General features: G+C 35.4%; 1 protein-coding gene across 1 annotated transcript in view; it reads right to left on the bottom strand.

The window, feature by feature from the left end:
• The window catches only part of Kpc1 (Kip1 ubiquitination-promoting complex subunit 1), a 35,622-nt gene that overhangs the window by 9,083 nt on the left and 702 nt on the right, over positions 1-25,837 (bottom strand). Inside the window, exons 2-20 of the mRNA XM_019058818.2 lie at positions 24,950-25,058; positions 21,738-21,958; positions 21,147-21,242; positions 20,078-20,222; positions 19,068-19,305; positions 18,240-18,479; positions 17,269-17,450; positions 16,150-16,319; positions 15,203-15,339; positions 13,238-13,514; positions 11,226-11,524; positions 10,147-10,269; positions 8,738-8,984; positions 8,101-8,263; positions 6,554-6,744; positions 3,947-4,083; positions 2,885-3,073; positions 1,666-1,831; positions 17-169 (exon numbers count right to left, since the gene is read on the bottom strand). Of these exons, the coding sequence (XP_018914363.2) occupies positions 17-169; positions 1,666-1,831; positions 2,885-3,073; positions 3,947-4,083; positions 6,554-6,744; positions 8,101-8,263; positions 8,738-8,984; positions 10,147-10,269; positions 11,226-11,524; positions 13,238-13,514; positions 15,203-15,339; positions 16,150-16,319; positions 17,269-17,450; positions 18,240-18,479; positions 19,068-19,305; positions 20,078-20,222; positions 21,147-21,242; positions 21,738-21,958; positions 24,950-25,058 (3,483 nt within the window). The remainder of the gene's footprint in view (positions 1-16; positions 170-1,665; positions 1,832-2,884; positions 3,074-3,946; positions 4,084-6,553; positions 6,745-8,100; positions 8,264-8,737; positions 8,985-10,146; positions 10,270-11,225; positions 11,525-13,237; positions 13,515-15,202; positions 15,340-16,149; positions 16,320-17,268; positions 17,451-18,239; positions 18,480-19,067; positions 19,306-20,077; positions 20,223-21,146; positions 21,243-21,737; positions 21,959-24,949; positions 25,059-25,837) is intronic.

The raw sequence follows: 25,837 nt of genomic DNA, 5'->3' as shown, positions 1-25,837 counted from the left end.
ATTTTGATATTCTTACAGCTCAGGAAGGAAAATATCCTTTCTTTTTTACGACCATTTGCTGGAAATCGAAGATCCGAATTGTTATTGCCAAGAACAAATTGTAAGGAACAGAGCTGGAAGCTAGGATCAGATAAAATTACTTTCGCCACAGTAGGAACATGATTTTTTTCTGAAAAGGGAGAAAAATTCGGTTTGAGAGTCAAACTACAACAGAACAAAAAACCTAACTATGACAAACGGAAAAAATCATTGAATATACAATAGCTGTCTCGAAATTAATTCCACAAGTTGTTTTTTGGGGCAAACTATAATAGATATTAAATGCAATCTTCTATAACTCATTCGGTTCAGAATTCACCAATTAGCAGAGTTTTCCTCTAAAAACACATTCTCCAGACACCTTAACAATTTTTTAATCCTTTTTGAAACATAGAAGTAAAAATTAAAATCTAAGATATCTCCTCAAACAAAGGAAACTGGATTGGCTTTAACGCCGAATTATTACGAGAAGCAACCTGGAGTGAATGAAACCTGAATCCTTCATCGGCATATTACATACCCGCTCACCTACATTCTCATGCAGGAGTTTGTGGAGAGGAGAGGCATGACCTCCCATGAGGATTCGACCCCCTCCCCCCTCCGTACAGTTCAGATCTTGCTTTAAATGTGACTTCTGGTTTTCCCCTAATGATAAAGGAAGTTTAAAGGGCCAACAAGTTGGTACTATTGATGAAATACAGGAATCACTGTCTTGGGTTATTCAATATCCTTCAAATAGTAGACTGTAAAATATACACCTCACGAACTCAGTAGGAGGAACCCGTGAATCAGACATGAAGGGAAAATACTTTAAAAAAATAAAAAATGATAAAAAACAAACAATCGTCAAGATTCTGATAAAATTAATTGATATTGTATGCTTCTGAGAGATGACTTATTGTGAAAAGTTCCTTTAATGCACAGATTTTTTTTTAAACTTATTTTTTTCTGTGGAAAAAAAAAATCCTTATAATCATAGAGGGGTGCGAAAGACACCTCTGTAAAACTCTATAAGTTTGTGAATTTTCAAGGGAATGAGCTAAACAAGGTTTCGTTTTCAAGCTCAGAATCCTACTTGTAAAACCATGAAAACAACATTTCAAAATCTGCTATAGTTTGCTCAAAAAGTGAATCATTGCATCATTTCTGGGACAGCCTGTCAGAGAAATAATCTATTCTATCAAAGTTTAGAACATTAACTTCAGAACTCAAAAATTTAGTGGATATCTAGGTTATCATCTGCAATAAGGAATTCTCAGAACTGCAAGGATTATGAATAATTAAATTTCTCTGATTTCTTGCACTTTCCTCTTAAAACTATTGATACCAGGAAAAATTTAGTTGTATTGAGACCATATCAAGAAAAAATAATTTAGAACTGACAGGTATATGTTTGCCTTTATCCACAAAATCCAGCATGAAATTGAATATCCTAATGATACAGGGAAATGTTCATTTGAGTTCAATTTTCATTTTGAAAAGTATGCTACTAGATAGAAACAATCAGAAGGGCAAATCGGCAAGTGTTTCAGGACTAATTAATGCCATTGCCAATGGGAGGGAAAAAAGAAGGCAACGCCACCATTTTTTAACTATAGAAGAAACCAATGTTCCATGTAGACTTACCAATTTCTGAATCTAATTCATCATTTAAAAGTGCTAGAAGGATTCCAACTACAGCAGTGAGAATTGGGTAGTGATCAATTAGGTCCAAGTCCGGAATCTCAAGAGATATGACGTAGTGAAAACACCCAGATGTTGCACTTACTCGGTTCAAGATTTGGCAGAGAAGCTGAGCAAAAAATATCTATTGTAAATACTAGGACTACTTGATGGAGTAGAGGAAATTACTGATGCAAATGTTTGCAAAACTAAAGATCTGTATATTAGTGGCAGCACACAATATTTTGACTTGCATACTTACTGAAGATTTTTGACCACTTCGTTTTAAGAAAGAGTTACTTAACGAATTTGCATAAATAGACATGTTAACTTGTGCGGTTGCAAAGTGTTTGTTTCAATCCTGTGCGTCCTATTTCCCAATAAATAGCACTATGGGTCGGTATTGTTCTAGAGATCATTCATTGTTTAGGTACCCTGAAAGTCAACTTGCCAATGCAAATTTATTCTGAAACAGCACTTACAAGTTAACTGAATTATGTGTGCAAATTGTTTAAATATCAACTTATGGGTTGTACCCTCCACTTTTGGGTAAACTGTTAACACCACTCTATTCAGGAATTTCTACCACATCTATTCAGTGCACATCCAAAATAAACTAAGCCAACTAAGAGTTATGTTTTTTTACGATTGGTTTCAATTTTTTTTTTGGAAGAGAAAAAAATGGCTCAACCGCTAACAAACAATAGAACAAAAACAATGGTTTACAAAATAGAATAAAAACATTTTCATACGTTTTACTATGACTGTAAAACGGTCTCCCAAAGTGAAATTAATTTAATTTATTTTAAACTCTGATGAGGACTCTCTTATGCAGTTAGGCTGCCTTTAACTTTTACCTGAAACGATCTCAATTTGAACTCAAAATTCATTCTTTTCCAGTGGCAAAGTGTGGATCATTGACTATTGATATTTTCCTATTTGAAATTATGGTGAAGACTCCATTATGTACTGCAATGTTCATTGGAAACACGTTGATAATAGATCCTTTTCCATAGGTTTAAATAGATTTGTTAATTCATCAGAAAGCACAGGATGCAACTGTTCTTTTTTCTTCTAATTTCATTCGACCTTGTTCAATTATAATGATTCGTAGAGAATAAATCAACATAGCGGATACAATCAATATTCAGTCAATTGAGTAAAAAAAACAACAACACACTACCTGACACAAACGCTCTAACAATGTTTTTGATGATTCGTAATTGAGATCAGTGAAGACAAAGCGTGCTGTTGCTGCAACCATCTCAAGGACTCTTAAAAGAGCAAGCGCTAAATCAAAACATGTGACACAAACTCGCAACTGTCGTGAATCGATCAGAACCCGCTCAGATCGGGATGATAGATTCTGAACCTGTTATGATGATAACACACAAGGAAAAATTATATCAGTCAAAGAAATGGTATCACGATAAAATATTCAATGTTAAGTAGGCATTGTTCATTGGAAAGTTGTAAATTTTAAGGTCAAGAATCCATTGATCAAGAGGCAAGTTCAGCACACGGGCACTGCCTAGAGTGCTAAATTGTGTTCCCAATCAGGAGCATCCACAGAAATGGATCTCTATTCCTAGTTGTGCTGGTGCAATCTGGTTGCTCGAACACTTAAGGCAGAGATGGCAACCCACTGCAGCTTTTTTTCCAACTCTATATGTTGGGTAGGTGTTTCACATCATTAGAATTTGATGTTGTACTTTCTAATGCTGACCTTCTAATTTTTTGTACATAATTCCGAATTGTTTTTTATTCATATTGGCCTGGTTTCAATAAATCTGAACAAATTAATGTTATACTACTTGATTTTGACCTGACGATGAGGCTGTGGTCCCCTCAAATTGGCCCTCCTCAGGTAAAGTCATTTAAATTAAGTTAGAGACGAGTAGAAAAGAAGAAGAAGAAAAAAAAAACCATGCGAGTACTCTCTCTCAAAGGGAAAAAGTAATGGAGGTAATAATAGAGTAGGAATCCAAAGATAACCATACCTGATTTCAAAATTATTCATGGTCAAAAATCATGGTGCGGTTATACATTGGAATTTTTTTCACCATATATGATAGGACCACATTTTTCTATGAGGGACAAAAACATAGGTCATCTACATGCGCCTGCAGTATCAAACGTTTGTATTGAAGCATCTGTTTGCTGACCGTTGAGATCCTCAGTGATGAGGTTCAAAAGTTTCCTGATAGGAATATTTAAAGGAGAAAAAACTACATTTTCATCTTACCTCCTGAAGCATGCCAATAAATTCTGAAAAAGCCCAATTAAGTTGATTCAATACAGAGTTGATGAAACTTGTGGCGAGGGTTTCATCTCTTAGAAGTACTTTTAAATGCTCCTGAAATATAGTGGATGGGCACGGCTCTGGGGGAGAAGAAGCATGAAATGTTAGTTTTATGTTTACATTTAATTTTTGAGAGGAGGGTCATTCCATGCCAACTGGTGCTACTTTGAAGACGTTACCCCTTCAGAATTTGATGAAATTCAGTATACTTAGTGTACATGCATAGCTAAGTAAAAATTCAAAATTTTCAGTTGATTCGACCACCCGTTAGGTTTTTATTAATTTTTTCTTTAGTTATAAGAAATTTGTCTCTCCTGCTCACAAGAAAAACTACAGTCTACTGGCATCAAATCGTTTACTGCAACGGTTTTGGCAGGCTCCTTGATGAGCAGTGTCCATATCTCCTGTCTGTGCTGTTAAAAGTGTAAACAAAATGCAATAGCTGAGCCGAAGCGCCGATATTGAAGTTGTTGTAGGTATACTCATATTGCAATGACTCTTAAGGTAACCTTTAGTTTTCGATTTGAATTAAGTAGATTTTTTAAGGTATTTTCTATGAATGCAAAGTTTGAATTGAGTCAAGTGCGCAGGTCACAGAATCGTATTTTGATGCTTGATTCTTAAAGATTAGCTAAAAATAATGAAATCTGTCCAAACAGCAACTTTCTACGTTCAATAATAATCGAGATGACGCCCTTTGAAAATTCGTGTTTTTGGCGTCATCCACCGCGGCAGTGACACCCTTGGTTTCTTCCACCGTCCTTTCATCAGTCAGTGTGACGCACATTTGCACTGATTACTCGACGTGAAACTTGGACAAAAGCAACATGGAAGAAACCAAGGGTATTACTACTGCTATGGATGACGTCAAAAATCCGATTTTTCAAAGGGAGATATCTCCGTTGATATTAAGCATAGAATGTTACTGTTTGGACAGATCTTATTATTCTCAGCTAATCTATAAGATTAAAACATTAAATCACGATTCTGTGACAACCGCAACTGACCCACTAAGTATCAAAAAACGAAAAAATATCTCTGTTAGTTGTTACTTTCAGTAATTTTGTTTGTAAAAATTGTGTTTTAAGTGAAATTTTGATGAAAAAACATTTATCATTACGCTTAAATTTGCACCTTGTCTAGTGTTTCTTTGGATTGATTTAACCAGAGACAACTCAACTGCATTTCTTGTAGCCCAATTTCCTCTCAAATTACATTTGTTTAACAGAGAACCTAGCAATTCATCGCCTCGAAACTTACTGTGAATTATCACTGGATTATAGGGAATAGACTCACAAAATTTCGATTCAGAATGTTGATCAGTTTTCTAATGAAAAAATAAGATGTGAGAGGAGTATGTAGAAAATTAAGCATGCATGCATGTATATACAACATGGGCTGATTCTACTCAATTCTGTCCCAATAATCTATATGGTACGGTATATATTGTATTACTTCTGCATGGAATTAAAATTGCCATTTTTCTGATTCATAATTTCATCATCGAGTCTTGTTGCTACTCGAGAGTCAGACATTCTCATGTGGATTGTAGTGGCTAAGGGTAGCAACACCACAGCACGCAAGCGGAGAGTTAACTATTGCCACCTTCAACACACAGCATCTTTACTACCTTCTAATTTACGAACCGAAAGAGTCGAAAACAAACGAAACTAACGGAAAAAACCGAGGTAACAAACTGTGAGCTAATTAAATGAGAAAACAGAGAAGAATCGGAAAATTAAAAAACTCAAACTCACAAAATAAAATTAAAAAGCCGACGCGTTTCGGGACACCTCGGTCCCTTCTTCAAGGCTAAATTCCGACTGCCTGTTGTTGTTTACATCCTGCTTGGTGTGGAATCTATCAGTGCTGCCAATCACTTTGAGCAAACAGTTTTCCAGGCATTCCAAATCTAAATTTACCAACTTGTCTCTCTTTTTGTGCATTTCCATAGCTTCCAAGATGTTCAGTTTCCTTCTATCGTTGCATCCAATGGTCCAATCCTATTGGTGATCTTAAGGACCAAGTTAGAGAAGAAGACAGGGCTGGCATCTACAGTTTGAAATGTAAAGACTGTGACAAGCAATACATTGGGCAGACAAGAAGGAAGATGAAAGTAAGAATAAAAGAACATCAAAGATGTATTAAGAACAGAGAAATTGACAAGTCAGCAGTAGCTTTGCATAATCTTGAGACAGGACATCGGTTCGAAGAGGAAGGGAAACTGTTAATTGGATGCAACGATAGAAGGAAGCTGAACATCTTGGAAGCTATGGAAATGCACAAAAAGAGAGACAAGTTGGTAAATTTAGATTTGGAATGCCTGGAAAACTGTTTGCTCAAAGTGATTGGCAGCACTGATAGATTCCACACCAAGCAGGATGTAAACAACAACAGGCAGTCGGAATTTAGCCTTGAAGAAGGGACCGAGGTGTCCCGAAACGCGTCGGCTTTTTAATTTTATTTTGTGAGTTTGAGTTTTTTAATTTTCCGATTCTTCTCTGTTTTCTCACCTTCTAATTTCTTCGACTTTTGATTTGGGAAACATACCTATTGATTGATGAATTATACTGGTTTCCAATGATAGAAGTTTTGGGCCAATTCGGGTTTTCAAGTGCGGTGATCGTTTACATCGAAAACCAAATCCATGCCCTTGCCAGAAACGAACCAGAATCCAGTTATTTTGGGCCCATGCTCGATTTTCATAGGATTTGAGTAAAGCTTGGACTAGCCTACAACGACTGGAACAGATGAAGGAAATAATTTTTAAATAGAACTTGTCCTTTTTTATAGGGATCAAAGTAGTAGTGAGCAATGAGTAGGAAAATTATTGGTAAATTAGCGCAGTTTTTTTGAAGACACTAACAAGAAACAGAGAGACAAAAACCTAAAAGACTAGGCAGCAAAAAATAAGGACCTCAATCATGCATAAATGAAGGTATTGATCCAAAGCGTTCAGTCATAAATGTTACCAATTGAGACTTGAAGTGCTTCTCTAGAATGTAGGAGGTATGAGGAATGTCCCAAAGAAACCCAAACAGGCGCAGCTACTCATATACCAAATTACATCCAGAGCTGATATTTGTTTCATTCAAAAGAGGATAGAAAAAGCTGTCATCAATTGCTACCACCATTAGACCATTAGGCCATTTTAAAACAAATTGACAAAGTTATGCCATTTTGAAAATTAAAGTATGCAAACCGACAACAGACTCTTGAGACTTTTTTTTTAGAGCTATTTGCAGAAAAAATTGAACTATGAGATGAAAAAAAAAACATTGTTATAAAAACCGTAGAGGCTTTGTTGCTTATTGACGGTGTAAGTTGGCAATCACATAACTCGTTTGCGGTGTCTGAAAATCTCCACCTATATGTTATTTTTTCAAAGGAGAATAAATTGACATCATTCTTGAAGTTTTAGCAGAATTTTCTTTGCATGGAGAGGAAAAATCACGGCAGTTTTAAAGAATTGCCGTTGAGTAGTTTTCTGTTTAAAAAATAAAGTGTGACAGGAAATCTGCGACGTCGCAAACAGAGTTATGTGATTGCTGCTTACACTGTCGTTATGTAACACACTGCATTGCTGAGCACACTGTTGCTTATACGATGGGAGAGGCCATAATCATTTACGAGTCACTAAACAGAACCGTTATTGCCGTATTTGCCTTCTTGTAGGTAATGCTGTCACCTAATTTTCTAAACGGCCAAAATTTTGTAAATTTTTGTTCAAATACGTTAATTTAGGCCTCAATCAATAATTTTCTACCTTACGTTGAAAATGGGCCTCAATTCAACTTGATAGGTAGAGACTTCCTTTGAATTTCAGCGCAAACCTGGGTCTTTTGGGGGCAACCATTTACAGTTTCAGCAATAAATTACTTAGAATTAAAGCACTACTCAGGATAGTTTGACAAAAAACTGAGCTTAAAACTCTTACTGAAAAAAAAAAATTCATCTTAAGTATATTCCACTGCATACAAAATAAAAGATACTTCATAAGTTCTGAAAACAAATTTGGCAAAAGACAGGGACAGGAAAAGCTTATGTTGCTACTGTTACTGTGATAATTGCTGTGTTATTCATAGCATTAAACTTACACGTCAACATCAATTTTTTCCAATAAACGTAAAGTCCTTTCATTAGAAACAAATTCTGCTAATGCCTGTACAATTAAGTCCCTTGAATTTGCACTGACTATGCGGGAGTCATCGAATTGTTTGCACACAAATTCTTCAATGGTAAAAAATAATTTTTCATGACCTGCAATAGACAAAATCAAATTATAACAGCAATTTCAAAGAACTATGTAATTATTTTTCATTACAGCTCATTATCGTGTCAATGTAGTCTGCCTCCTAAAAAAGAAACTAATACCTTGCTTATCAAGACTGATGAACAAAAGTCAGACATTTACCTTCTTCATCATCTATTGAATGATGAACAAATAATAACATCTGTGAAGACTTAGAATATTAGATAGCCCTTTAAAGGCTAAGAATCCTATTGAAGACGTTAGTGTTGGAATTCAAAATTGTTTCGAACAAATTTGAACTTTCTTTCTTGTAATCAAATCAATTCCAATGTTAAGAGTCAAAAAACTGTTGATTCTCCCTTATCTAACATAGTACTCTGTACACATAATTAACATTACTTACACTCAAAAGACATGACCATTTATGTACAATGATGGATTGAGATGGTGTAAAAAGACTGATAGATATAGAGACAAATTACCTAAAATCTTCTCAGGTGGTAAGGAGGGGTAAATGTAATCCTTCAGGACCGACATCATTTGGATTATTGTTTCAAGATAGTACTCTGGAACAAAACCATAAAGCGGTCCTGTCGCAGAGGCATTCATGACACTAGTTATCATAACATGCAACAGCCAGATGATGTGACTTTGCTTGGTATCCGAATACAGTACTCCTCGTACCCAGGCCATGTGCCGTGATTGTTCACAGATTTGTTTTTCTAAGATCTGAAACAAACCGTTGGTAATTAACAATTACAACAAGATGATAATGAGGACTTGTTTTACATTAGAAAGGGACTTTAAACCCATGATTCAACTCCACATACCAGACAGCTCCGGTCATTTAGCCTGCTTAAATTTTGCACTGATCAGTTAGATTGGATGGAATTTTCTTAGATATTTCAATTTTCAAACAGTAAACGGAGCGATACTGAAACTTTAAATTTTGTGAGCATACTTTTCTTAATTTAGGGTAAAAGGACCACTAGACAAGATGAGAGTTCAAGCATCCTGATTTAAAGTTCCTTATCAAAATTTCACATAGAGCATGATTCACGCAACGAAAATGACTAAAAACAACTCCTAAGGAAGAAATTTCATGTTTTTTGATGTGTAAATTTGAACCCCTTGCTTAAGAAAACAAAAGTCTATGTCAATCAACTCACACATTAAACGTTAGAATAACAGTCTCTGCCGTATGAAAATTTGACAACCTCAATCTCGCTGCTTTGGCTCAGCTGTTGTATGTTGTTAACACTTTGAAAGACTTAGGGCGAGGAGGAAACATTGTTTGATGGAGCACCTTGCCAAAATCGTTGTAGCGCCCAGTTTGATTTAAGTCGATTATTGTTTTTCATATGAGAGGAGACTACAAAATTCCTTTCAGTAACGTAAAAATGTAGGTTAGGAATTGATTTCAGTCCATAATATCAGTTGCGCAAACTGTGTTCTGTGTGAAATTTAGGTCGGAAAACATGAATCAGAATGCTTAAATTCGCACCTGGTTTAGTGGTCCATTCACAGAAAGTGTAAAGGGGCACGGTAGTTTATTTCTCTATTAAAAAATTACACATGAGAGGAAATCAGGCAACATGAAATGCAGTTACGCCGAATTCGATTGAATCTGTCTAATTATAATACTTCACTTGCTTCACTGCTTTTTCCAGACAGCTGCAAAGTTAAAATATTTCAAAATTCTACTGAGTAAGTTCTTAATTAGTGCAGCGATCCTTGCATCCCTGTACAAATTCATTTCTTTTGTTGTTTTATTTTTCTGGAATTTAATGGTAGACAAAAAGAATCTTGTTTCTGTTGAAACCTAAAAGAAAAAATCAATGGGTAATTCAAAAAGTAGCTTGTTATAATATAACATAACAAATAAACTTACATTAGCATATTCATGAAGCTCATCATTCCACGCACAAATGTTCGTAGAGCCTTTTGATGATGCAAGAAGAGTCATATTCAGACAGCTAACATAATCTTCCATACTATTTCGCAAAGAGCTTACCTGAAAAATATATTCCAGAAAACTAATAAAAGTCCACCCTCAAAAGAAATGCAAGGAACATTATAAGATGAACCTCATTATTTTGAAGGATTGAGCTATGAAGACATGCATCTTTAATGGAGTGTTTCTAACTACGTGGGCCCCTCTTATTCACAAAAGAAAGCAACTGACTATTTTGTGCAGATATTCTGCAGAATGTTCTTGAAATAAAAAGAAAAAATCAGACTGAGTCATGCTCATGTGGCATACTGACAAAATAGAAGTCGCACAATAAATTGGATAACCCCTGGGTTTATAACTTAAAAAAATTCATGATACAGTCAAACGTCACTAAATCAGAACCTACTGAAGTCGCAAACCCTGCTAACTCGGTAATGATGGCTTGGTTCCGTTTTTTTCGTTTTGCCAGTACAAAGTTTATTTAACTCAAAAACCCTGCTAACTCGGTAATGATGGCTTGGTCCCGTTTTTTCGTTCAGCCAGTACAAAGTCTGTTTAACTCGGAAACCCCGCTAAGTTGGAATGAGCCCTTTGTCCAGATGCATTCTGATTTAATGAGATTTGAATATGAATCATTGGATGGGTGGTTGCCGGGCTCAATATTTTCCTGATGACAATCAAGAAAATGTTAGTGTTGGGGTGGAGGAATATGTGAAGGAACTGGAAAGGGGTCATGTGCGAGCCATTTTTGTGTAAAAGCAAAAATACTGATGGTGATATAATAAAAAATTTTGGGTCTGCTGCAGTGCATCAAAATTAGTTTCCATATATTAAACGGAAATCAGACAGAAAGATTGCAACCTTGCGGGTTGTTTGCCAAATTGCCCTTGAAAAACCTTTGATTTTCTCTTTTCATCCCTAACAGCAGGGAACAAATAATATGAGAATAATCATGAGCAATGATTAAGAAAACAAAATTCCATATGGTGCTAAAAGAGAGAAGAGAACAAATTTACCTTCAGTAACTGTTTATGAGCAGCTAAATGATAGAGTAGAACTGCTCCATCCAGCAATTCTATTAAGGAGGCATGAGAATCTGCTGATCCTAACTGTAGATTCTTCATACAGAGAGGAGTAAAGGACGAATGACTAACAACAGCAGAAACTGTGACAATTTGATCCAGCTGAGACACTCGCATATCTGAGCTTGTGGTTGCAGAAGTAAGGAAGCGAGTTAGCACTGGTAGCAAACTCGCTAAACCTGAAGCTGCCTCTCCTGTGAATTCACCAAATATTGCACTGGAAAAATTTGGCTCTGAAACAAAAAAGTCAATTTAAATGCAAAATACTTCTGATATAAATTTTAAATTTTACTTTTACTTTTAAGAGGTAGAAAAACGGAAGGGACCTGGGAGAAAGGAGTAGGGACTTCTGGAAAGGTGATAAAATAGAAGGAATTTTAGGACGGAACATTTTTTTCTAGTGACAGAACTAATGGAACAATTGCTCTAGAATTTCATTTTGAAAGTCCATTATGGTAGACAGATTGAAGAGAAAGCTGGCTTGAATGCACCTTCTTGCATCACTGATGCACTTATATGCACTGTAACCCTGCTGTGATTTTGAGATAAAAGGGTAATTGAAATTTTCATACACTAAAATGTGATTTGAAAGATGACATTATCTCTTCGGGTTTATGGCATAGTACTTAAGTGTCTGGTTAAATGTTACTGAATCTGAAGCTTATCGCAATTTATCAACTTTCGAAGGAGGATTCAACGATACTTCTAACTGACACACTGGATGAGAATTGGCCAAGAAGCATGGATTGTGCGTGTTTTCTGATGCAGATAAAGGGACAGTTAAACTTTTACCCTGTCATCATTTTCTTAACGACACCTCCTTTTGTAGGAAAAAAAAATGAAAACCTAAAATGGTAAAACCTTAAAAAATTGATGCTTCCCATTTTTTATTTATTTATTTTCTTTTCAGAACAAATAATGATTCTGAACTAATTTGCATGAAATGTCCAACATTAACAGGGTTTCCTTATTGTCGTAGTTTTCCAGTTCCCTGACTCTCCCAGACTTTTCTCCAACTCCAAAATGTCCAGATTCCCTGACTTTCCTTGATCTTTGGACAAAACTTCCTCTTAGATTTTTTCTTCTTAAGATTACATTATTTTACATTACTGTGACAGCGAGCTGCTTGCAAAATTCCCTGACTTCTCTATGAACAACCTGACAATCCTCGACTTTTGGAAGCTGCCAAAAATCCATGACTTTCCAGATTTTCCAGACCACCGGAAATCCTGATTGATCACGGTGAGAGAAAGAACCCCGCACAGACCTTATGGGCAATGGCTCTCTCTAGAATCTGATGAAGCTTGGATATGTTGCTCAGCCAGTCATTCTGATCAAAAGTTCTAATGGGCCGAAAGAGATCCCACGAGCGGTTTTCGAGATATTCGCCGTTTTATGTGCGAAAATTGAGGTTTCGCTGGCCGGACCGTTGTGCGGCGCCTCTCGTGTCCTTCCCGTCCAGTCCACTTCGGCTGCTCTCCGCTTCCCCGCCACCCATACCCGAGGCTCGGGCTCCGACGCTCATGAGGTTTTGCTTATCACCGCCGAGCCGGGTAGTCTTATCACCGTAAGCGTCGGAGCCCGAGCCTCGGGTATGGGTGGCGGGGAAGCGGAGAGCGGCCGAAGTGGACTGGACGGGAAGGACACGAGAGGCGCCGCACAACGGTCCGGCCAGCGAAACCTCAATTTTCGCACATAAAACGGCGAATATCTCGAAAACCGCTCGTGGGATCTCTTTCGGCCCATTAGAACTTTTGATCAGAATGACTGGCTGAGCAACATATCCAAGTTTCATCAGATTCTAGAGAGAGCCATTGCCCATAAGGTCTGTGCGAGGTTCTTTATTTTGGCTTTTTCTAAAGATTCTAGAGAGTGAGATACTGAAATAAATAAAATATAAGCAATATTTATGATAAATTAATCCACACACGAGTGAAATATTGTACCTGGATCAGCATTTAAATCTGAAATGGAGGAAAACAGAGGATGCTCTGGTCCCAACTCTTCTATTAATTCCTGTTTTGTGTTTTTCAATAAAAAACTGAGGACTCCTCCTAGACGATCCATATTTAAAAAATTGATAGATCCATCAAAAAAAACTTTATGTGGAATTAGTACAGGTTGATCAGGTACTTCTTGCTCCCACAAATCACGTGCTGCGACGATGATTCGATGGAAGCAGCAAAGCGACATTGGAAGAGGTGTATGCAACATGGGAAGACTCTGGAAAAAGAATTGAAAGTATTTCATGAGCAAAAATTCAGTATTAGACGGACTTGATTAGAATAAGCTTAACTCTATTATAAATTGCCTGATTTTATTCATGTTTTATTTTTTAACAAAAAACTATGACATATTCAGACTTGGAATTTTGTGAGAATATTCTCTACTATCGAGAAGAAAATCAAGGAAAGTTTCAAGGTTTCATGGTGTGCGGTTCTCTCTTAAAAAATAAACCATCTGAAAAAATGTATCAACTTGAAATGCAGTAAAATAAAAAGAAAAACAAAATCTGCTTGATAATTTTCAAAGAGGGACCACCATTAACAAATAGTTTTGTGGAACTGTAAATAAATCTTAGAGACACCTCTAAGGATTCAAATATTTGAAAAAAATTACACTAAAACTTGAAAACCCTTTTAATCGAAATCGAGTTTGTTAAATGGTGCTACACTGCCAGTACGTGCTCACTTTAAAAATTTCAGGATGAAAAAATATAATCATTTTATGACATCAGACAAAATATTTGAGCAAACCATTATAATTTTTTGTTTTTCTTTGAGTTGTATCTAAACCCCGCGAAGGATTAAAAAATGAGTTTGCTCATACTAAAATCCGCGGATCCTGAATTCTATTTACCATGCTCAGGTTAGCTTGAGTCTCCTTCGACAAATAGGTCAAATACAACTTTGAATGTTATGGTTATGACAATATTTATCTCAGGGGTAAGAGGATAATGTTAATATAAAAGCTCACGGAACAGGACGCAATTCTTCTTCCCCTGAGTCGCTTTTTCCATTCTTGGAAAAGTTTCATGTTTTCTTTAAATAGAGAAGTGGAAAAATCTTGAGATAGCACAAAGCTGATAGTTCAACAGCCTAATTTGGTCCTCATTTGCCTTTTTGATAAGTTGTTACTATCGTTAGGTTAAACACTTAGGCAGCATGCCTCTTAGGAGAGAGGTGGGCACCTCGTGTCAATTATTCCTCCAACGAATAGCATCCAAAGAAAATATATTTTTGAGACCCCACACTGACAATCAAAGCTATGTAATTGAGTGAAGCTGAAATTAATTTCGGAAGTGAGAGTTAATTTTCACCTGGTGATGCTTGATGAGCAAATTGTTGGGCATGAAATTTGTCAGATGATTACTGATAACTGTCAAGGTAGGTAAGCACTTTGCTGAGTGAGTTTTTGCAAATTAGGTTAGGTTTGTTAAAGCAACTACACGGAAATAAATTGCTGATTTAACAATTCAATTGCTGAAAAAAAGTGACTGCAATGTTTCAATGTAGATTTTACAACAAAAAATGGTAATTTAACCACCTTCGTGGTTAAATTAGCTTACAATAAAGGTTAAAGTAGAGTTTTTTTGTTGTGAAATCTAAGTCGAAATATTGCAGTCACTTTTTTCAGCGATTGAATTGTTGGATCAGGAATTTAATTTTTTCCGTGTACTCAACATTTTGGTCGTCAGTCAACATCAGACGAATTTGAGCGTTGTTTTCTGAGAGAACTGTTTGCACTTTGAAGAAGGTTGCAGTGCAAGGTCTCTAAAATATATTGTCTCTGATTGCACCAGAAAGATTTTCTCAACAAATAATTCCTGGTCTAATCAAAGAAGTTGACCTGCTTTATTCAAGAAAAATAAATGTTAAGCTAGCAAAAGAGTAGGATAATTTAAATCTTACCCTCCACGGTAGTAGATTTTCATTGATGAAAATGCGGAATTTGTGCAAGAATATGGATCGGGAACAAGGCTCTGTGGATGAGCCATCGGTATTTGTGAGGAGCAATTTAATAAATTCTACTTGCATGGTCTCCAGTCCTGGAGAAAAAAGATTTTTCAAAACTGATAATATATGACAATGGAGAAAAATTGGACTGCAAGCTGGTTAGTGAATATAGCAAAGAGAGCTTACCAAAAGAGTTTTGATCCATTAATAACATCGCAAAGGTACATCTTTACAATCAAAATAAATGGGTACGAGAGAGATGAAATTCCATAATATCAACCAGTTTGTTTTGTTCAGTCTTGGAAATAAAAAATGGTGAATCAAGGGTAGAAAACACTTTTTTTTTTATTTTTTATTATATTTTTTATTTTTCAGAATATGATACAACCACCTTTTACAAAGGGTTAATTATCTTCTTTTTACAAATATAATGACTTATAAATTGACTAACGTCTAATTTTCATTTTTAGCTTTAACTTGTATAACCCATTCTCGCACAACACCCAGACTACATGCAAACGTTGAGTGAAACGTTGAGAAAACACTGAGACTTTAAATTTAAATGATCAGCTAAGAAAAATTAAAAAACTAAAAATCTGATTCGGCCCTAACATAATCTCTCAAACATAAAGGACAATGAGGAAGAGATGAGACAAATACACAGTGCCTAAATTTTTTTCCAATTTCAGATCCCTTCCAAGGCCGCAGTATCCCCCGGATATAAAGCCTAAAACAACATAAAAATTAAAAAAAAAAAATACACAGTGATAGCAGGGAAACTTGCAAAACTCGTATCTGATAAGTTGGCAGTTGTAAATTTTCCATTTTCAAGGGACTGCACTGCTGCAGACTAATACTAATCAAAAGATAGAACTTCAAGAGAATATTATGTATTAATTCACCTGAAACTGCTTGATTGATGCATTCACAAGATTCTAGGTATTCTTCCTTGGAGTCAACATCTTCATCAGAACTTGAAGGGGAAGCCTCTGATTTTGGCCACCATGTACAGGTGACAATATCTTTCAAACCATCATCATCCAAAGGTTTAATGTGCAAGAAATTCGCAAATCTGCAAAGGAAAAGAGCAATTCAACACCTTAAAAAAAAATAAATAAAAAGAGAGCGAAAAGAAATTACAAAATTATTGTAGAATATTCATCATTACTGCCAAATGAAGCTCCGTGGAGCAGTGACAAGGAACTGATGCAGGGTTGATGTATGTAACCTCCTGGGTAAAATTTTGCGAAAAAACTTAAAAGTTCATTGACAAGTTTAAAAAAAACATTTCTAAGAGGAGAAAAATATTATCAAAATCCGACAAGTCAAAAGCCAACTGTTGAGTTGGCGTAGCAAAACGATAACCAAAGCTGATTGTGAGTTCTGCTTATCAGCAAGCATTCTTTCCCTGCCTAACTACGGCATTAGGGCTTGCAGAAATATCATTTCAAATGGATGCTATTTTTGGCATTTATAAAATAGAAATCAGAAAAAAAATCGTGGTAGCTTGGTTCACTCGGTATTTAAAAAGAAGAAAAAAAATTTGAAAATAGGTGCCGCTCACCCATTCCGGTCTGTAAATATTCAATTATTTACTTATTTTTTTAACAATACATACATAGATGCTGTCACATGACCGCTGTGGTGCATCTCAAGAGGGAGGCTGTGTAAAAGAATTTAGGAAAGCGAACACCTAAGAACTATTTTAAATCATAGTATGAAAATTAAAATGTTTTCAGTTCAACTGAAGATCTACTGAAAAAAGTCATTGTCAGTCAAACTGAGATGGAATATTATTAAGGCAAGGTGAGATACGTTCAAAAGACCATGAACTAATATCAAAATTGATGATGATTGCAGAGCGCTAAATAAATAGGAAAGGATATGCTGGGGAAGCACATCATAAACAGCCTTCATAAAGTCCAAACATTTAGAAACTGAAAAACAGCTTTCATACATTTTTTATTCATTTAATTACTCTCTACAGAAATGATTCTAAAACTGTGCTGAAGGGAACTCACCGAATTTTATCAAAGAAGATATTTTGCAATAAATACTTTCTGGTTTTTCCATGCATTGTCAAAGCTGTTAAAACGCACAAAGCTTCACATTGATGGGGGTAGTCTATGAGGTAAGCTACGTGTCGATAGCTTGAAAGAAGGCAGCTTATGATTCTCTCTAAGAGGTATTTGATATCAACTTCCTGCAAAAACCAAACTGTGTTAGTAAAACTTCAAAAAATGCTATGAGGGTTTTTTACTTATTTATGGAACATGATGGAACTGGTTATCTGTTCAGACACTTCTGCTTGACGTTCGGATTGGCCAGAACACAATCCACCTCGGTGGAACAATCTAAAAGTTTCATCAGAACCCATAGAATGGGCAGGACTTCAACAGTGATGGTGGATGACAACAACAGTGCATTGCAATCCACTCTGGTTCCAATACAAAAAAGCCCTGAAGATTAATATGAGGGGAATCATGCAAGATTTCCATTGTTTCATTAAAAGTAAACACAATTTAAATATAATTCTACATACAATAAAGCAAAAATTGATACTTTAACAATATTATAATCTACTTAGGATTGTTGTCACTTTGATTATTATAATTTTTTTGTTTATTCTTTTCTTTCGATGAAATTTGCCAATAAAAATTGTAAAATTAAAAAAGGAGGAAAAAGGGGAGGAAAGAAAGAAAAATGAAAAGAGGGAGAAATCTGAATTTTGACGAAAATCTTTTTTTATGACCGACTACAATTACTACAAATATGGAGATAGTGTGCCCTAAAAAGCAGCTCAGGTTAGATTTGGATTCATCTCGCTTAGTTCCATCTCCTTTGAGGAAAATTTTTCCAGTTCAGGTGAGGAGAAGGGGCTCAAAATCAACTCTCACTTGGCATAAATATGAGATTTATTTTGGTAATAAGACATTTTTTAACTAAAAATGCATTGATTGAAACGTTCAAAAAGATACAAATTTAAATTTACCTCCATTAAGAGCCAGACGTAGTCCATGAAGCGAAAAAACCTTTGAATTTCTGGTGAACTGATATCTGGTACCGTTTTCTTTCCATTTTGAGACTCTTGATTGCTGAGAGTCTTCTTGATAAACTTTAAAATACATTCCTCTATGATAAAGTTATCTTGCAAAAATGGTGCAAGTTCAAAAAATATCATTCGTACAAAAATCATGGTGATAGCTTCTTTCGTGATGACACCATCATGATTCTAAAAACAAAGAACAGAGATGAAAAATATTAGGCAAATACTAGAGAGATAAAAGAAAAACCCAAAAGGTAAAGAGAATAAAAAAATATGATCTTACATTTTTTGGAGCATTTCACAATCTTATAAGATGCTTTACGAACAATTAGTATTCCTGGATTTTATGGTAATTTTACATAATAAAAAAGGAAAAGATAAGGTTCATGGCACATACTTTTTTTTGTTGGTAAATCATCATCAAAGAAGTCATAACACCGTATCTTTTGGTTAGCATTCAGCAGTGATAATTGATGGAGGGTTCATGTAAATAAGTTACAGAAAAGAGATTAGATTAAAAATGATTGATTTACACCAAACAGTTTTTATTCTTAAATAACTTAAGATCCATGTGAAGATAAATAAAAGTGGATTGGATAGTTAAGGAGGATAGCATTTACTAACTAAGGAGTCCTGGGTTTCAAAATGATAATATAGTATTCTGGTATTAAATTATTTTGGACTATACTTATAATAATAACACATGCAACCCTAACTCAATCGAGTCAACAAATGAATAAAAGAATTAGTGCTATCAAATTAAGATTTACTCACAAGAGAGTCATGATACACTAGAAGACTGTTCAGCCACTCAAGGATTTGGTCAACCTTCCCAATTTTTGAACTGGGCGGAAGTTGCATTGGTTCATAACCAACAATTGGATACTTAAAAGGTGTTGCACCAAAATTGACAATTAAATTCTCTGCAAATGCCAAACTAACTGCAGGGAAGTAAGCTTTGCCAGGTCCAAGTTGGATATCAGAGAATGCTTCACCCAGAGGGTGACCATTCCTAAGCAAACAAATTATTTTCAGTCAGGAAAAACAATAGATAAGAATAAAGGGTAAAAACTCGAGGTTTCTAGTAAACAAAACAGGAATAACAAACACATGGAACTGGCAATGACTGTGCCAATAATCAAAGTCATATTTCAAAGGCAGTGCCATGATACCACCACATGCAGCAATAAGGAGTCCACTCAGCCACGACTCCATCAAAAAAAATTCTAAAACAATCCTTAGCTTCAATAATAATAAGAATCTCCTTCGACCTACCTTTTTGGATCTTCATGTACAGAGAAACAAAGCTCTATTCTTGGGCAATTTTACAGCAGAGTAGCCAAGATCGCCTAATATTCATTGTGCACATGTGAACCAAGCTCAGGCAAGTCGTATGTAAACACCGTTTTCTCATGAGGACTGACAAACTAAAATTTGTTACTCCAAGTAGAGGTATAGAGACTTACTGTTTAAAAAAGTAAAACTTTGTGGAATGGTCAGGATTTTAAAATTTTAATGAAACGATCAACATTTTTATAAACAGTAAAAGCTATTGTATTAAAACTTTTGAAAAATTTAAAAAACTTACGCTTACGCGTTTTAGTGGCTACCTGGGCCACCATCATCAACTGACTAGAATCAACTGATGATGATAGTAAGAGATATGAGGTATGATTGATAGTCAGAGAAACTTTAGCAGATGTTGAAATTTTCTTCAAAAACCGAAGAACTACTTAAAATCCAATCAGATTTTTGCAGACTAGGAAAATTACGGCAATAAGTACCTGAAATAATTCACGGATCCAATATTCAAATCAATGGTAACAGAAATTATGTCTCCCGTCAACCACAACTCGCCATATGAATCTGTAGAAACATTCCAACGGCGCTTCCGATTACCATCATAGGAAAAAGAGTCAACTGTGTCTCCTGAAATTAGATCCAACAGTTATAAATCACTTCATCAAAATAATAATCAAAATCTGGTGCATTAAATTTCTCCAAGAAACAAAAAAGGAGAATTTAAATTTGATGGGACTTTGCAGACGGGGATGGAGGAATCTGGGGATTGAAAGGAATTTGAAGTACATTTTTCAGGTCCTTAGACCCTATTTTAGGGGTACTTTGGAAAAGACTAACCCTCTTTCGGGGAATTTTCAAGTGAGGTTAACTCAGCAGTTGCCTTGAAACTGGGAAATTCTCAAGTAAATTCTTGCAAAAAACATGTTTCCAATCTTGAAGACCTCAAAACAGCTTTTGTAATTGAAAAGAAGAAGCTTGCCACTGTGGTAATAAGAGAGGTATTTTCGGTAGCCTGGAGCTTATGATGTCATAGGAGGTGACAGCCCATGATTTCAATCACTGTGAATCCTATGTAACTTGGCTGCTGTATAATTCATGTAACAAACCAACGATTTAATTTAGAGAAATCAGCGAAAACATTCTCTTGTAGCAGCAATGATATTTTGATTACGTTCAGAAGTCAAAACCTTCTGTTGTGATTGTGACCAGAAAATAAACTGAGATATGCACATGAAAGGATACACAACGGTTAGCTTTCTTTGTCATGTAATCTGTGGGTGCGGTATTTTTTCTACTTGGAATGAAGTTCCATTCTTGATCAGTTTGAAAGTCATTTTCTTAGCTTTATTTTGACTAAATGAAAAATGGAAAATTCGGAAATATCTTTCTTTAAGTTCCTTCCAAAAATGATGAAATAAAAATCGTCAGCGTCAGATTCAGATCTGGAGGGAAAAAAATTGTTAATTAAACTGTGATTCAATCTGTTTTTTGTTTGTCAGGAGGGCCATTGAATTAATGATTAAAAAATTAGAAAAGAGAGAATTTACTTACCAACTCCTACTTCTTGGGTGAATTTACTTCCACGCAAAGCCCAACCTATTTGCATAATACCTTTGGAACCTAACTGCACTTCGTACTGCCATTTTCCTACAGGTAAAAAACAAAGTTTTATATTTGCAACACAAAAAATAAATAATAAATTTTGGACACCACAAAGAACCAATAAATTCTTCAGATATACCCAAATAGACCATAACCCAAATAGATATAACTATTTGTCATTTATTAAATCCACTGTAAAAAATAATCCACAAAAAACTAACAAAATCTACCTACTGCAAAAAATAGTTCTCTCTACAATTGAGATTTGCCCACCTAGGTTAGATTTGAGATAATCAATTACAAACACATAGTCTTAAATAATAATTTTGCCGAGATTTTATGGTTGGCCATGGCAAACATGGTTTAATCAAATTACATAATGATAAATCTTGATGTTAGGATAGGTACATATCAAAGGGTAATTTTCTATCCTTTAGGTACTGAACTGACTTACGCCACTCTTGGCTGCTAACGCACACCCTTCATGAAAATACAAATAGGTATATACAACAGAGTAAAGCACTCAACAAAGGAAGATACCTTCATAAACACAGGAGTTTGCTAGGATTGTGCAAAAATTACTCTGCGCATTCAGAGAAAATTTATCAGGCCAGAAAAAGAAGTGTCCAACTTTGCTATGAATATCAAATTTTGTCACAGCTGGTCCCAGTCTGCCTGGACGACTGTCAACTTCTGGATTGTTCACAAAACATTGGTCTAATATTCTTTTCATTGTTATTTGAACACATTGCAAGCTAGACCTAAAAGATGGAAAAAACGAAGTGAATTAAAGGATAAAATACCAGTGAGGGAAGAGATACATTCAATGAAAAGTATTCTTAACCAACCTGAATAAGGCGCTTGCAAAAAGAATAAATTTACATACTTGGATACAATTGTCTATTTTAGATTATCCTGCCACGACCTTTCTTACATGTTGGCACAGGTGTTTCATGTTCGACATGTTGGTTCCTTTAAGCAAAAATAACTGTAGAATGGGCAGGGCATACCGTCAGCACTTGTCATGTTCCCAAATCACAGTCCTTCTCAGTGTTTAGTTAAAGTTAGAAATCACTTGACAGTATTATTTGGGGAAGATATTTTAGAGACCTATTAAGGAGCCATAAAATTATACTGTGTGGAAGAACAGAATTATCATTTTACAGTGACATATTCACTGCCAACAACTAGCGCCTGAAATTGTCCCAAAATTAGGAGCTCTTCAAACACTACCCAATGCAAAATTGAGGAAGGGGGGGATTAAGTCTAGTCTTACGTAAGGCTCTCCTTTCAAAAACAAACTATATTTTCTAGTAAAAGGACTTGTTTAAAATTATTCTTCAGGCTTCCTCCATTTTTTTCTGACAAATTGAGGAAAGGAGGGTCAGACCAGTCTTATACACATTTCAAGGAAAGGGAGGTCAAAGGTTGCCTTATGTTACGGGCGTTTAACAAAGGTAGGAGGGGAAAGAATGTCAAGAAGTCAACCATTGTGCCTCACACAATACTTAAATGGCCCCCTCAGAACAGGTGCTAGCACCTGACACTGTCACCAGCACATTAAATTTAGGCCTTTTTAAACATTTATACAATGAAATGACACTATTATTTTTTCTGTAAAATATGTTTTTCCTATCTCATCTCTCCCTTCCTGGACAAGCCTCAAGGGCTCTATTTGGACAACCTCTGAGACCCATATGGCAATGAGTTCTTTCTTGTGTCCTTCTTTTCTTCTGAGTGTTGCCCCACACATTTTGTTGGACACCAGTTGTAAAAGCTAAGGGGGCTGACAACACATACATATCATGACAAGACACACACAAATTAATGCTATTGACTATATAAAAGGTACTACAATTAGTCATCTATTGGTACAATCTTTTATCGATGACTTGGAATTTAATATTATAATACTGAACATAGGAGAATCATAACCCGCCCGGCAAAATTACGTTGTGGCAACGTTGCCAAAATGTTGCAATTCCGCCATTTACGTATTCGGGCAACGTTGTGGTAACGTTGCCACAACGTGTAATTTTGTCAGCTTGCATGAACGTAATTGGCAATGTGTCTGCAATGTGTTTTAGCAACATAATGGGAATGTTGCAAAAATACGTTTTAGCAACATAATGGGAATGCTGCAAAAATACGGTGAAAAATTTTCGGTGATTTATTTTAGGAGTACTCTGCATTTTTACTCCTAGAATTCAATGTGGACCGCAGGGAAGCGTTTCTTAGGCACCCGAAAATTCACTCTAAGTCCGATAGTAGCCGCGCTCCGCCCGGGTTCCCAAGCGGGCTCCCATCGAAGTACTAACTACGCCCGACGTTGCTGAACTTCAGTGAATGCCCGTGTGTCGCTGCCACTCAGCTACGGACGCTCGCGTGATGGAGTTTGGTTATTTTGCATTAATAAACATCCCTAGATCTGGTTCAATGATAGAAAGCAATGATATTCTTGCATTTCTGTGCATAATTCTACAACGAAGGATACTGAACATAATATTAGGAAGATCAAGTTTTTAAAAAAAGGAGTATGAAAAAAAAATTAAAAAAGAATTGAATAAATATATTCATTTTATATAAATAAAATTATTATTATTTTAATTATTTATTTAATTATATTATAATTATTTTTTATTCTTATAATTATTTGGTATTTTTATTTTGTATTACATTATTTTCTAATTATTTATATTTATTTTTTTTATTTTATTTTTTATTTTTAAATTATTTTTTTATTTTTTTTTAATTTTATCTTCATTTGTATATTTTTATTGTTAATTTTTTTATTTTTTGAATTATCTATCAATTAATTTTTGTTTATTTTTGTATATACATATACATATTTTTGCGACATTGTATGAGGGCGCATTCCCTTATATTGATTGGAGAAAATCATCTGTTGAGAAACAACAGAAAGAAGAACACCTGAAACAGTGGAAAAGTGTCCCCTCCGATTTGCAGCACAGCATCTGCTTGACCTCATATCTGAGTTCTACGACCAAAATTACACAGGGATTGATACCTCACATGACACTACCTATATGCGCATTTTAAAAAACCGAAATCCCAGAGGCCTTATTATGGCCGCCATTTTGATATTTAGGCATTTTGGGGGGTGTTCCGGGGTCGGACCGTGGTAAACTTTTGGCATGTTGTTCAGGAGGACCTACTGATGACGTTTACATAGGAAAAGTTTGTTCAGCAATTTGTTCCGGGTCAAATCGTGTTTCTCCCTGACTAATAATGTTTAACAACGTTGTCACAATATATCTAAGAAATATTTATTGAAACGTTTTTTAATAATGTTCCAGAAACATTTCTAAAAACGTTTTGAAAATATTGTCTAAAATATAATGTCAGGCAACATTGCTGAAACATTGCTTAAACGTTGCTGCTTTACCTTTACAAAGCAATATCATCAAAAATGTTGCCTTGCAACGTTGCGGCAACGTACACATTGCTCCCTTGCCGGGCGGGAAGCTTCCTCTTGGGTCAACAAAAATTATGTTAAGTAATATGATGGTTTAATTTGAACATGCCACATTAGGTGATAAAAATTTTTCTTCTTCAAGATTGAACTTCTTAAATTTTTGCAAATATTTGGCCCTGGAGAATATATCAAAAGAATCAACACCAATTTTGGTTGATTAATAAGCCCTGGAACTTAAAATATGCTACTGTTCCAATCTGGCGACCTCTATCAAAATAGTGATTGAACAAAGAACAATAGTTACAGATATACTCACGAAGAGAGTGGTTTCCCTTTAAGAGTACAGGTGTTTTCGATAGTATCTTGCAGCTCCAGGAAAAAATACTCTCCAAACACATTTAGAATGATGTCACGTACTTCAACCGCTGAAAAGAATTAAAAAAAGGAACAACATTCAAAAGTTGCATTAAAGGGAAAATCAAATTTTCATGGAGGAGGAACTTCTGTCATAAGAATAGATTGAATCAACCATCATCAATTTATTACTTAGTCAAACTCATCAATAAAACTTCCTAAGGCTGAAAATTTTTTTCCTGCAAGATTGGCTTAAGTATTAGAACTTGCGTCAGATAAATTGGTGGTTGTTTATCTTTGGCTATCACACGCAGCAGAGCAATGTACTTCTCTGTGCACGGCGGAAGCATTGCCCCCAGTTAATTCTTGATGACTTTTTAATAACTGCGATGCAGTCGCTTGCAAATGGAAAGTAAACGTCTGCCAACTTGTCTGACACAAACCACATCAACTTCATAAGGCTGATGCCTGTGATAAACCTTGAGTTGGAACTTTGATGGACATCTAGAAAGCAATAGACTGATTATGATGGATTGGTTTGTTGCAGTAAGAGTAAGTGATATAGGATTAGATCAACCATTTCTAAGCGCTACTTTTCTTTCAAAATTGATCCCTAAATTTCAAATTACTCTTTCAAGTAACTCTCAGAACTGCAGCTCAGAAATTACCTATGGTAGAGAAAACAAGAACTGCAACAGTCAACTGAAAGGTAGCAGTGTGATGCATTTTGTATGGGGTTGCAGCATCAAAAGCTTGGTTAAGTCATAAGTACTGTAATTTAAGGTATAATGCTTAAAATTCATTGAAAAGCACAGGCGTATATATCCTTTTAGTTAAAATGATTTAATTC

The sequence above is a fragment of the Bemisia tabaci genome, chromosome 5, assembly GCF_918797505.1.
Source record: "Bemisia tabaci chromosome 5, PGI_BMITA_v3".
Taxonomy (NCBI): domain Eukaryota; kingdom Metazoa; phylum Arthropoda; class Insecta; order Hemiptera; family Aleyrodidae; genus Bemisia; species Bemisia tabaci.
The sequence above is the reverse complement of the archived record's forward strand: the minus strand, read 5'-3'. Positions and strand labels throughout refer to the sequence as shown.